Genomic DNA, 14,058 nt, shown 5'->3' with positions numbered 1-14,058 from the left:
CATATAATCAGACTTCAAACCTTCTCTTTTGAACCAAGACATCTCTCACATAGAAGCTCTTTTTCATCAATTTTCTTGAACAGTAACAATGATATGAATGAATGTATTGGATGAATGGCCTATATGAAGTATGTGTATGAATGTGATGTGAAAGCCATTTGGGAATAAATAAGTGGGCAAATTTTGGGGTGCAACAGCTGCCCCTATTCAATCTGCTTGGACCTGAATGTACGAACGACACCAGTTCTAGACATGAGAGGTGAAAGTGGATTGAATACCCAAAAGTACCATCAAAATTTGCATTCTGTGGTAAAGCAAAGGTGTTGAATAGTATCAAAGGTGGACCAGACAAGTTGCTAACCTTAGTTAGACTTTGAGACGATTGCTATCCTTAGATAGACTTGAAAAGGAGAGTGCTAACCGTAGTTAGACTTGAAGAAGAGGCGACACCACCGTAGCGTGACTCCATAAAGAAGAACCATCCTTAGACGACTCAATCCAAATTGCTAACCTTAGTTAGACTTTGAAAAAGGGGACACAACCGTAGCGTGACTCCACAAGGAAGAACCATCCTTAGACGACCCAACCAAATTGCTAACCTTAGTTAGACTTTGAAAAGAAGACACAACCGTAGCGTGACTCCACAAGGAAGAACCATCCTTAGACGACCCAACCAAATTGCTAACCTTAGTTAGACTTTGAAAAGAAGACACAACCGTAGCGTGACTCCACAAGGAAGAACCATCCTTAGATGACCCAACCAAATTGCTAACCTTAGTTAGACTTTGAAAAGAAGACACAACCGTAGCGTGACTCCACAAGGAAGAACCATCCTTGGACGACTCAACCAAATTGCTAACCTTAGTTAGACTTTGAAAAGAAGACACAACCGTAGCGTGACTCCACAAGGAAGAACCATCCTTGGACGACTCAACCAAATTGCTAACCTTAGTTAGACTTTGAAAAGAGGGTGCTAACCGTAGCTAGACTTTAGAACCAGAAGGTACTAACCTTAGTTAGACTTTGGAAAGAAGGAGGTGCTAACCTTAGTTAGACTTTGGAAAGAAGGAAGTGCTAACCTTAGTTAGGCTTTGGAAAAAGGAGGTGCTAACCTTAGTTAGGCTTGGGAAAAAGGCAAGTGGAAAACTGACCAATGAAACACGATCTTAACGAGGACTAACTTTGCATTCAATCCACCTTGGAGGAAGAGGACAAGACTTCTTCTGGGAATACATTATCTTGTGCCTTTAGAGCACATACAAACTTGGCTTATGCATTGATGCATGTTTGAATTTTTTCATGGCGTAATGCTCCATGTTCATGGAAATGCTACGCTTTTTGTAGATGCAATGTGAATGCGATGATTACTATGTGCAAGAGAGGATGAATGAACATCGGAGAGGGCCCTTTTGTTTGAAGAACTATGTGGGGATTCTTCTTGCTTTCTTGACTTTGTAAGGCCACCAGATGGTTTCTTGGACGACCCCCAGTATGTCACTTCTGTAGGGGGGAACTTACCCCAGAGGGGCCGTATCGTCATCTTGTTTGGAGACTTTGAAGATTGCACCTCCCCTTTTTGAACTTCCACATCTTTGTCGAAGAATAAGGGAATCTAATCAACACTGCGGAGCATTTGAGTCTTGGCTCCAGAGAAATAAACTCGGGTACTTGAAGGAAAGGAGACCTCTGGGTTCTTGAAGCGTGGGTACTGGCATCTGACTATGCTGAATGATCGGAGGTTCCTGCAAAACAAATCAAGCAAATATGCCCCAGGTATGATGGTTCTACCTCGTCCATCATCCCAAGTACTCAAAATCTTTAAGCAATTCTATTCGTTTTAGATCATGTTCCTTTTGTAGGACTTCGATGTTAGAAATGCAATGCTTACCAAAATAATTGGACGCTTTTGTAAACAAAACAGTAAAAATAAAACAATGTAGGAATTTTGAGTGAAATATCTTTTTATTAATGAAAAGAAATGCCTAACATAGGCGAGTACACCAGGAAGCAGCCCCTTAAGGAGGTGGCCGCCAAAAAGGAAAACAAGTAGAATTTACAAACATGGCAACGTAAGAAAAGATTCCATTGGGTTCCAATCTTGCTATGCCTCGCAGATCTTCGACATTCCTTCTGCTTTGCCTTCCAAAATGGATGAATGAATTGGTCCTTTACCCTTCTGAGGCCTCCAATTGTGCTGACTAGTTATGCTCAGAGATCCAATGCACGACGCAGTCATTCGCTTTTTGTCCCTCTTTTGCCTGGATCGCCCTTTCGGGTTTTCAATCCACCAGGACCCCTTTTTTGCCTAAGTCGCCCTTTCGGGTTTTCAACTTAGCGGGTGTACTTTATTTCTTTTTCATTCTTTTTCCTGATCTTTTCCTTTTCTTTTATTTTTATTTTTGATCAGGTTTATGCGAAGTATTTTTTAACTGCGTCGGCGTTCACGGGAAGTGGGAAGTCTTCGCCATCCATAGTTGAGAGGATCATGGCGCCACCTGAGAAGACTTTCTTTACAACATAAGGCCCTTCGTAATTCGGAGTCCACTTTCCCCTAGGATCGTTGTGAATAGGAAGGATCTTCTTGAGCACAAGGTCACCGACCTGAAAGTGTCGAGGTCGAATCTTCTTGTCGAAGGCTCTCTTCATCTTCTTTTGATAGGCTTGCCCGTGGCATATGGCTGCTAGTCTCTTTTCATCAATAAGGTTCAGTTGATCAAATCTGGTCTGGACCCAATCAGCTTCACTGAGCTTCACATCTGTTAATACCCTTAATGAAGGAATCTCAACCTCAACCGGAAGAATCGCTTCCATGCCATATACTAACGAGAAGGGAGTTGCCCCTGTAGAAGTACGCACCGAGGTACGATAACCATGTAAAGCAAAGGGCAACATCTCATGCCAATCCTTATAAGTGACCACCATCTTTTGCACAATCTTCTTGATGTTTTTATTGGCCGCCTCAACTGCGCCATTCATCTTTGGCCGATACGGGGAGGAGTTATGATGCGTAATCTTGAAATTCTCGCATAATTCCTTCATCATCTTGTTATTGAGGTTGGATCCATTATCAGTGATAATTCTTTCAGGAACCCCATAACGACAAATTATATGGTGCTTGATGAAGCGAGTCACTACTTGCTTGGAGACATTTGCATAAGACGCGGCTTCAACCCACTTGGTGAAGTAGTCAATAGCAACGAGGATGAAACGATGTCCATTAGAGGCGGTGGGCTTAATTTCCCCAATCATATCGATGCCCCACATAGCAAACGGCCAGGGAGATGTCAACACATTCAGAGGAACCGGAGGTACATGAACCTTATCTGCATACACTTGACATTTGTAACATACCACCACATGGTTGAAACAATCATGTTCCAAGGTAGACCAATAATAACCTGCTCTCAATATTTTCCTAGCCATGGTATGTCCACTAGCATGTGTACCAAAGGATCCTTCATGCACCTCTTGCATGATCTTTGCTGCTTCGTGTCTATCCACGCATCTGAGCAACACAGAATCAAAGTTCCTTTTGTACAACACACCTCCAGCAATGAAGAACTTGGCAGATAGTCTCTTCAGAGTTTTCCTATCTGTGAGGGAAGCACCCTCAGGATACTCTTGGGTTTCCAGAAATTTCTTAATGTCATAAAACCATGGTTTCTCATCAGGCACATTATCAATGACGCCACAGAATGCAGGTTCATCCAACCTTTTGATCACAATTGACGGCGCTTCATTGTCCCATTTGACTTTGAACATGGATGCTAAAGTGGCCAAAGCATCAGCCAAGTGATTTTCCTCTCGAGGGATGTGATCGAAGGTGATCTCATCAAAGTATTGAGCCAATTTCACCACATGTTCTCTATAGGGAATCAAGTTGGGGTGGCGTGTTTCCCAATTTCCGTTGATCTGACTAATCACCAAAGCAGAATCTCCATAAACTGCGAGATTTTTAATCCTCAAATCAATGGCCGCCTCAATACCATATATGCAAGCCTCGTATTCAGCCACATTATTAGTACAATCAAAACAAATCCTGGCCGTAAATGGAATATGAAAACCTGTTGGAGAAGTAAGCACAGCCCCAATACCATTACCCAATGCATTAGAGGCACCATCGAACACGAGCGTCCATCGCGCCCCTGGTTCAGGTCCTTCCTCTTGATCTTGACTTTTGGAAGTTTCTACCACGCACATTATATCTTCATCAGGAAACTCAAAGTACATAGACTGGTAATCGTCCACGGGTTGATGTGCAAGATAATCAGCAATTACACTACTTTTAATGGCCTTCTGAGTAGTGTATTGTATGTCATATTCTGTCAAGATCATTTGCCAACGGGCAATCCTCCCTGTCAATGCCGGTTTCTCAAATATATATTTGATTGGGTCCATCTTTGAAATCAATAAAGTGGTGTGAGTCAACATATACTGTCTCAGTCGGCGAGCAGCCCATGCCAAAGCACAGCAAGTTTTCTCGAGTAGTGAGTATCTTGATTCACAATCGGTAAACTTTTTGCTAAGGTAATAAATTGCGTGCTCTTTTCGACCGGACTCGTCATGCTGACCCAGCACACACCCCATTGAATTCTCGAGGACCGTCAGGTACATAATCAAAGGTCTACCTTCCACTGGAGGCATGAGAATTGGAGGCTCTTGCAAATATTCTTCAACCTTATCAAATGCCTTTTGACAATTGTCATCCCACTTTATTGCCTGATTCTTTCTCAATAGCTTGAAGATAGGTTCACACGTGGCGGTAAGGTGTGAGATGAACCTTGCAATATAATTTAACCTTCCCAAGAATCCACGAACCTGTTTCTCAGTTCTCGGCTCAGGCATCTCTTGTATAGCTTTTACCTTGGCGGGATCGACCTCGATACCCCTTTCACTAACAATGAAACCAAGCAACTTTCCTGATCTCACTCCGAAAGTGCATTTATTGGGATTCAACCTTAACCTGAACTTTCTTAACCTCTCAAACAACTTCTTCAGGTGGGTAAGGTGCTCCTCCTCAGTATGGGACTTTGCAATCATGTCGTCCACATAGACCTCAATCTCTTTATGAATCATGTCGTGAAACAAAGTCACCATAGCTCTTTGATAGGTTGCCCCAGCATTCTTCAACCCAAACGGCATGACCTTGTAACAAAAGGTGCCCCAAGGCGTAATGAATGTTGTCTTTTCCATGTCCTCGGGTGCCATCTTTATCTGATTGTAACCAGAAAAACCATCCATGAAGGAGAAAACCGAGAATTGAGCAGTGTTATCTACCAACACATCAATGTGAGGAAGCGGGAAATCATCCTTCGGGCTCGCTCTATTCAGATCTCGATAGTCGACACACATTCGTACTTTCCCATCTTTCTTAGGTACGGGTACAATATTGGCGACCCATGGCGGATAAACTGTTACAGCAAGAAAACCTGCATCAAACTGCTTCTGAACCTCTTCTTGGATTTTCTTGGACATATCAGGACGTGTTCTCCTGAGTTTCTGTTTGACGGGCGGAGAATCTTCTTTAAGGGGTAGCCTGTGCACAACAATATCAGTATCTAATCCAGGCATATCTTCGTAAGACCATGCGAAGATATCAGAATACTCCTTCAACATTCCAATCAACTTTTCTTTCACCTTCTCATTCAAAGAAGCCCCTATTTTAACCTCCCTTCTGGTCTCTTCGGTGCCAAGATTCACCGTCTCAATAGGCTCTTGATGTGGCTCGATCACTTTCTCTTCTTGTTTCAACAATCTGGCCAACTCATCAGGCAATTCACAATCTTCTTCATCCCCTTCTTCAGCAGCGTAGATAGGGTTGTCAAAGTCATAACGAGGCATAGCAAGATCGTTATCAACAGAATCTGGAGGAGCGATGGATCTGCATGGATTATGATTTATGCTTTATTTTAGAATGGAGGGATGATGATGAATAAGAAACGTTGCCATTTTTATTATATATATATTTTTATTAATTATAAAAGTAAAAAAAATGAAAGACAGGGAACAAAATATTTGAATGCAAAAACGTCCTTTTATTAATGATTTTAACATTGAAAAGCAACAAATGAGGCCCTACATATGTTCACTGTGTCTTGGGCAGAACACAGGAATTATTGCATGATAAACAAAAACAAACAGTATTACTTTTGATCAAGAGCAATTGAGATGATGTCTTCCGATGACCAGTTGAGAAGCTTCTGTCCCGGGACACACGGCCTGATCCATTCTTCAATGTCATAATCACTATCCATATCATCATCAGTAGCACAAATATGATCCTTGACGATGCCAGCACTAGAGAACTTGATCGGAACGAAGGTTCCAGGCTTCTTGAAGGACCCATCAGAAGAACTCTGCCCCAACTGATATCCAACCCCACACTTATCCTGCTTGATTGGTAGATCCAAGACTCGGCCCCATCCTTCAGGATGACCAGATTCAACCACAGCTTTGGCTTCCTTTAGTGAAGACATAGGAGCCTCCAACTTCTTCTTTTCAACATAAGGGATCTTGATAGTCTGGACAGCCTCAAACGCTTGACAAGGTGTTTCGTGGACCTCCCCTTCCACATCAATATATTTGAAAGACGCAAGATGGCTTACCACATGCTCTTCCTCCCCACATATCGTGACTATCTTCCCCTGAGTGGCAAATTTGAGTTTCTGATGCAATGTGGAAGTCACGGCCCCAGCAGCATGGATCCATGGACGCCCCAGGAGACAACTGTAAGCCGGGTGGATATCCATCACAAAGAAAGTAATAGTGAAGAGTTGAGGCCCTATCATCACTGGTAAATCAACCTCCCCAAACACCGACCTCTTTGAGCCATCAAAGGCTCTCACAGTTAATTCGCTTGGCCTTATCTCAACACCAGAATAGTCTAGCCTCATCAAAGACGACTTTGGTAACACATTCAAAGAAGATCCATTATCAACAAGAACACGAGATAGCATAGTCCCCTTGCACTCCACAGATATGTGCAAAGCTCTATTATGTTTTCTACCTTCAGAAGGCAAATCTGCATCAGTGAATCCCAATCCGTTTCCAGCATTGATATTAGACACAACCCCTTCAAGCTGATTTACTGAGATCTCAGGAGGGACAAAGGCAGTGCCTAGGAGTCTCAATAAAGCATTTCGATGTGTCTCGGAGCATAAGAGCAACTGTAAGATCGAGATCTTAGATTGAGTTTGACTCAGCTGGTCAACCACTTTATACTCACTCTTCTTGATGATCTTTAGGAACTATTCCATCTCTTTGGCCATAGTATCTTCAGAGTTAGAGCTTTGCCCCGGATCCACCGTATCTTCTACCACTCCTTTCCCTTTTGCTTGAGCTGGAGCTTCTGTATTGTCATCGCGAGTACTCTGGGGAGGGTTGAAAATACGACCACTTCTTGTCATTCTTCCAATGCCAACAACATTATCAACATCTTCTTTCTCAACCGGTGCTTTAATCTCATACTTGGCCCCTTGGTAGAAAACTTCTCCGCCATAATTCCAAGGGATTGCTTTCTCACTAGTATACGGAACGGGACCAGGTGATGTAATAACCAAAGGAGGTGCTCTAGCAGGAATTGGGATTTTAGCAGGAGTGTAGGGAATGGGTGCCACATTAATTTCATTCTCAAATACCTCGGGCCGTCGTATGCGCTCAAACTGTAGATACCCACTATCTATCAACTGTTGAACACCATTCTTCACTTTGTCACAAACTGAGGAAGTGGCCATGCAATCATTACACAATTCTCCACAACCAGCACATAGACCCATTCTCAATAATTCTACTTTCAGTAAAGGCAACAGAGAGCCTAACTCAGTCACATCCTTAACCAAACGAGTATCTTCAACACAATCGAGGGCGTTTGCAGCATGAGACCCATGAGGGGGCATGGGATTTTGAACAACATTAGGCCCTGGAGTAGGAGTGAACTCAATGGCCTTGGAGTCGAGAAGATTTTGAACCTGATACTTCAATGCTTTGCAGTTTTCAATGTTATGCCCGGGTGCTCCAGAGTGGAATTCACACCTTGCATTAGCATCCCAATTAGGAGGCAACTTAGCAGGACTTGCTAGAGTTCTCAATTGTACCAACTTCAAGTCGATGAGGTATGGCAATACTTGTGCATATGTCATCGGGATTGGGTCAAAAGTTCTCTCAGGTGCCTTTGGTTGATACTGGCGCGGAGTATATCCTCGTTGCTGATGTTGCTGAAATGGAACATTCGGTATAGTCACGGCGGCCACTTGTTGATGAGCCTGGCTTTTGCCTTTACCATAATAAGCAGCGCTCGTCTCACCCTCTCTTTTCTTGGCAAACCCGTTATAAGGTTTCTTTCCAACAACCCCAGAGGAGGAACTAGCAGCACTCGGATTCTGAATTCTACCAGCCTTGATTCCACTTTCAATTCTCTCACCGATCATGACCAACTCGGCGAAACTCGAGGATGCAGAACAAGCAAAATAGTATTGACCTTCCAAAGTGTTGGTGAACAGGTCCATCATTTCTCTCTCCAACATAGGTGGTTGAACTCTGGCTGCCAACTCGCGCCATTTTTGCGCGTATTCTTTGAAGGACTCATTAGCTTTCTGAGATAGATTCTGCAATTGAGTGCGATTGGGTGCCATGTCAACATTATATTGATACTGCTTTATGAAGGCATCAACCAAGTCTCTCCAGCTTCGAATACTAGCTCTTTCCAGCCTCATATACCATTCCAAAGATGCCCCAGTTAGGCTATCTTGGAAGAAATGCATCAACAGCCCCTCATCCTCAGAATAGACATGCATCTTGCGGTAGTAAGCTCGGACATGGGTCTTGGGACAAGTATTCCCCTTGTACTTCTCAAAATCTGGCACTTTGAATTTCGGCGGCACACGGACACCAGGAACCAAACCCAAGTCATTAATATCCATACCCAATCCTTGGCCTTCCATTGCCCTCATCCTTTCCTCCAAACCTCTAAACATTCTTCCAGCATCCTGAGGAAATCCCCATTCACTTTCAGGAAACAAATCCTCGTGTCGGTCCTCTTCCAACACGGGGATAGCAGCAGCCCTTCTGATTTGTTGTGTGGTTTGTCCTTCAAGAGTAGGCTGGGGAGGCCCACGGGGATTACCTTGATTAGCAGCAGGAGGAATTACACCAGGTCCTCCGATCACAGGTTCACCATTGACACGAATATCAGCAGGATTTCTTTGCGGGGGGTCCGCGACAACCTGAGCAACTGTGTCCATCCTGATTCTGAGTTCTTCTTGGCGATCAGCCATGTTTTGCATGACTTCCATGAACTGAGCCATCTGAGCAGTAACCTGAGTTCTCATCTGGATAAGATCGTCCCTTAACTGATCCATTTGCAGTGAGTGATTAGCCCTTGTGTAGTAGCGATGTGTAGGCAGAGGTGCAATTGCTGAAAGGGAAAACTTGATCAGTCAGATAAGAACACCATCTGATGTACCTGTTTGTGCATGATGTGCATGAGGTGCATGTGTGCATATGATGTGAGGTGCCATTTTCAGAGTATCCAAAATATTTAATATTAATCAAGAATGTTTAACAATGTGACAAAAGATAAGCATCAAGAGGAAACAAAAGACTCAAATTTCATTAATAATCTCTTTTTGAGTTTGGGCATACCCATACATTGACAAGATAGTTCAAACAACAGAAAAGACAAAGGACCCCATCCAACAAGCCTGGTGGTGGTCATGAAATACAAGCTCAAACACTAATCCATCTTGGTGTAAAACAAAGGTCCTCCTTGTTTAAAGTGCTCGTCGCTCCACTTCTTAGTTTCATCAAACATCTTCTTAGTCACTTCTCGATCTCTTCCTTTGACAAAACTTTGAATCACCACATCCTTGCGAAACAACTGCCCATCTAACATATCACAGTGGGCCACCAAGCTCTCACATCCTTTGCAATCAGGGAGGGTATTCTTTTCAGATGTACTTTCCATTTCTGCTATCTGGTTTCTGAGCTTTGCATTCTCTTCTGTTAGTCGAGCGGAACGGAGATGACTGCCTTTAAGTTGTGTCTCCACGGCTATCTTTTGAGTAATTTCCTCTTCAAGCTTCTTCTCGATTGCTACCCTCTGAGTGGTTTCCTCTTCAAGCTTCTTTTTCAAACTCTTTACCTCGGCCCTAGCCTCTTTCTCTACTCTGAGCTTGTGAGCCCTTAAGTCTTCTCTGTACTCTCGCTTGAGTTTTTCTTCTGCTTTCTTCACCGCTTCTTCTATAACCCTTTGATGGTCCTCAATACGAACAGTAGTAGCTCTTTCCCCCTTTTCAGTTCTGGCCCTTTTTTGAACTCTGGAAGATCCTCCTTTCAGCATTTTAACCTCATGTGCTAATTCAGCCCTTTTCTGATCCACCAAGAAGTACTTTATTTTAGCGTCTTCCCCTTTTTCTCGCAACCTGATATTCTCTACATGTACTTGGTTGTACTCCTCAGCTGGTACAGTGGCAGTTAAAATCTCAGGTGGTTGTTCATATAGAGGGCTAACCTTCGGGAAAGGCAGCAGGCGCTCCTTAACTCTTTCTTCAACCCATTCAGTATAAGCTTTCTTAGCAATAGCATTCTTTCCCCCCAGGGTAGTTCGGTCTTCTGTATGAATTTTGTTCCACGCACTCCTTACTTTCTCCAAACCTTCTGGATCGGTTCCTTTTTCAAAACAAACGGACTCAAATATCTCTTTATCCAAAGGCTTGTCCTTTAGTACAAAACCCAACTGGCGCAGTGCTAGCTTCGGATTATAGTTGATAACTCCTTTTGTCCCTATGAGAGGAACATTGCCAAAACTTCCACATCTGGTTATAACTTGCTCAATGTCCGTTCGGAGGTGATACCAAACAATATCATTTGCAGTAAGTCCCATAATCCTTTGGGGCCACTTCTGTGAATCTCTTGTAGTGACAAATGCTCCGCTTTTAGGCAAATGTGAAGAAAACCATTCGTACAGTATTGGCAAACAACCCCCAACTGATCCCTTTTTTCCATACCTAGAATGGATGGCATAATAAGTGTCGGCCAACAGAGTGGGTACAAGATTTTGATCCATGAAGAGACAAATGGCAGTGAGATCAACAAAATTTGGAATATTCGGGAACATCACTAATCCATAGATCATGACGGCCAGGAGAGCATTGAATTCTTTCCACTTTTCCTTATCAGCAAGGGTTTCAGCTTCCCTCATCAGAAATTTCACATAGAATCCATGGGTCCCACCATTAGGCTTCCAGTTATCCTTAACGTCCTTCATGCTCAAATAAAGAGCACCAGCAATGCGATCCATTTTGGGCTTCTCAGGTGCACACACAAAAGGAACCTTATGTTGAACTTTGATTTGAAGAATGTGTGCATACTCTTCGAGGGTAGGGGCTAGTTGGTAATCTTGAAAGGTAAAGCAACGCAGCTCAGAATCATAAAACTGACGAAGAGTGTAGAGACCCCACTCATCAATACGAGTAGTTAACATAAGCAGAATGTGGCCATAAGTCTTTCTGAATTCATCCAAATTTTGCCCAGTAACTCGGGTGCCCAATCGAACCAAAGGTGTTATATCCTCACGGTAGAAACTGCAAGAGAAGGTATGCTTCGTAGTCTTTTTGTTGACGGTCACACTGTTAGCCATTCTTGATGAGAAGTGTTGACTTTGGATACCTGAAAAATGGCATGCATATGAATATTAATCTCTTTTCTTTTTTTTTTTCTTTTTTTCTTTTTTTTCTTTTTTTTTTCTTTTTTTTTTGAAATTAAACATGCTATGATGATTATGATGCAATGAAAGATCCTCCCCACATAGGAGAAGTGTATGTTTCTTCTGAACAGGATTGGATGTTGCAGGACCAAAAATCCGGCATAGATACCGCAAACCCATGAGAACCATAGTCACCAACGTAACAGAACAGTCACCAACGGTACCTGTCATGAATATCCCACCCCACTCACAGGTGAATCTAGGTCAAGGTAGGTCAAAAGGTCTCCAGCGTTAGCAACTCTCCTGAAACACCATCATTGTTGCAAATACATGCCAACAACGGTATCCCATTCGAGTCTCAGCTGGTCGTGGGTCTCATGATCGCAATCAACAGAACCTGACATTCTGTTGGCGTCATGACTATCCACTCTATCCTAGGTATCCTATGTGTTAATTCTGGCCTGGGTATTGGGCCTTTTACTTCATAGAACAACCCACCCAACCTGCAAAACAGAACAGAAGACCCCAAGGAACACAGAATATAATCCATATGCATGATGTGCAAACAGAAATAAACATGATATGCAAAGCAGAAAAGTAAACATGTAAACATATATACAAGGTATAGACATAAAAACAAATAAACACCCAGTAAATAAACAAACAAACGCAGGCTAGGATCGACTCACTAAGGATGGACCAGCAACAGGTCTATCAACATCCCCACCAGAGTCGCCAGCTGTCGCTACCCGCGAAAAATGGATCAGAGTCGCCACTAATATATTTATCCCATCGCGGGAAAGGAATATCAGAAAACTTAACTCAGAATAAGAACAAGGTCTTTCGACCAGAGAACAGGGCACGGGAGTCGGTTACGCAAGGGGAAGGTGTTAGCACCCCTCACGCCCATCGTACTCGATGGTATCCACCTATGTTTGTTTCTATCTAAAGGGTGTATATCTATGTCTAAAACCTAAATGCGAATGCATGCAAAATAAACACGGGGAAAAGAAGGAATTATTTACAAGTGTGCTCGCTTAGGCCCCGCGACCCAATGCCTACGTATCCCTTAAAAGGAATCAGAGCGACCGTAGTTCGGCTCCATAGTTTCCATTTGTTTTGTGTTTTTTAGTTGAACAGCGGTTAAGGTCACAATCCACGATGCTCGACCTTTGGAGACTTATACGCCTAGTTTTGGAAAGGACTTAACATGTTCTTAAGCGCCTAACAAGGCAAAAAGGTGAACTTGGGTTTGTGTTTTTTATGTAACTACATGATGAACAAAACCCAATACAAGGTTTCGCACCACTTCGTCACTTTGTTTTAATTCGAGCCTTTATTAAGTGTTTTAAGTGTTTTTGGTTAGGTATTTTTTAAGGGGATTTACTTTGCGATTAGAATCACATAAAATGTATAATGATCGAGAAGCAGATTAGGGAATGAATCCCACTCACTTCTATCCCATTATATAATGTTCAAGAAACAGATTAGGGAATGAATCCCACTCATTTCTATCCCATTAACTAATGTTTGAGAAACAGATTAGGGAATGAATCCCACTCATTTCTCTCCCATTAAGTAGTGACCGAGAAACAGATTAGGGAATGAATCCCACTCATTTCTATGCCACTAAGTGATTGAGAAACAGATTAGGGAATGAATCCCACTCATTTCTCTATCACTTTCTTAATGTGATTCGCCTCTTTATTTATTAATGTTTTGAAGTTGAAAAGAAAAAGAATGAACAAAAGGGAACTAACCTATTCTCTAATCTAAGTTATTCTAATCTAAGTCTAATGGCCCTAAGGTCAAGGATAACTATCCTAACCTATCTCAATTCCTCTTAACAAAGAAGGAAGAGTCTAAGGGAACATGGCAAAAGAATGGAGTTACAACTCCAACAAGATGAGAAGAGAGCCCTAGGGCAGTAGCAAATCAAGGAAATATATGTCCTAAATCAAACACAAAAGCCATATGGCACCACACGAAAATATTCACAAAGAGTTACCAAAGTATCGCGTAAATCGTCACTTAACAATTAGCGAACAAACATCCATTAATCGAAACAAAAAGCAAATGAAAAACATGAACAAAGCTTAAAGTCAGTAGCAATTAGCTCATTTATAGGTCAAAGACCTTATACCAATCTATGTTAGTCAATTAACTTGAAACAAACAAAGTTCTAACAAAACTATACAAAACTAGGTCAAAACTAGTTAATAGAATTCAAATTGTGAATGAAGTTTAGAAAAATGAAATCAAATGATGGAAGTCAGTAGCTAATAACCTCTAATAGGTGTCTAAACAATCATGGAATCAAGTCACAAAGTTTCATACAAAATTATAGGTCATTTGGA

At 42.3% G+C, this 14,058-nt stretch overlaps 1 protein-coding gene and 1 pseudogene across 1 annotated transcript; both read right to left on the bottom strand.

The window, feature by feature from the left end:
* Positions 1-2,409: 2,409 nt before the first annotated feature.
* On the bottom strand, positions 2,410-9,356 carry LOC131653457 (uncharacterized; annotated as a pseudogene).
* A 74-nt stretch (positions 9,357-9,430) lies between these two features.
* Positions 9,431-11,635, bottom strand: LOC131653447 (uncharacterized). Its single transcript, XM_058923589.1, has 3 exons — positions 11,330-11,635; positions 10,343-11,248; positions 9,431-9,460 (listed from the first exon to the last, which is right to left on the bottom strand). The coding sequence occupies exons 1-3, from the start codon at positions 11,633-11,635 to the stop codon at positions 9,431-9,433; spliced, it is 1,242 nt and encodes a 413-aa protein (XP_058779572.1).
* Between the last annotated feature and the right edge of the window lie 2,423 nt (positions 11,636-14,058).

This window comes from Vicia villosa, linkage group LG1 (genome assembly GCF_029867415.1).
Source record: "Vicia villosa cultivar HV-30 ecotype Madison, WI linkage group LG1, Vvil1.0, whole genome shotgun sequence".
Taxonomy (NCBI): domain Eukaryota; kingdom Viridiplantae; phylum Streptophyta; class Magnoliopsida; order Fabales; family Fabaceae; genus Vicia; species Vicia villosa.
The sequence above is the reverse complement of the archived record's forward strand: the minus strand, read 5'-3'. Positions and strand labels throughout refer to the sequence as shown.

Bases quoted from the DNA above. Each gene is read 5' to 3' on its own strand.
- LOC131653447 (XM_058923589.1), bottom strand. From the start codon at position 11,635: ATGGCTAACAGTGTGACCGTCAACAAAAAGACTACGAAGCATACCTTC. The intron at 11,249-11,329 runs GTTCCTTTTGTG...AAGGACGTTAAG, and splicing joins AAATCAAAGTTCAACATAAG to GATAACTGGAAGCCTAATGG. The intron at 9,461-10,342 runs GTTAAAATGCTG...ATGCACAAACAG, and splicing joins GGGCTGAATTAGCACATGAG to GTACATCAGATGGTGTTCTT.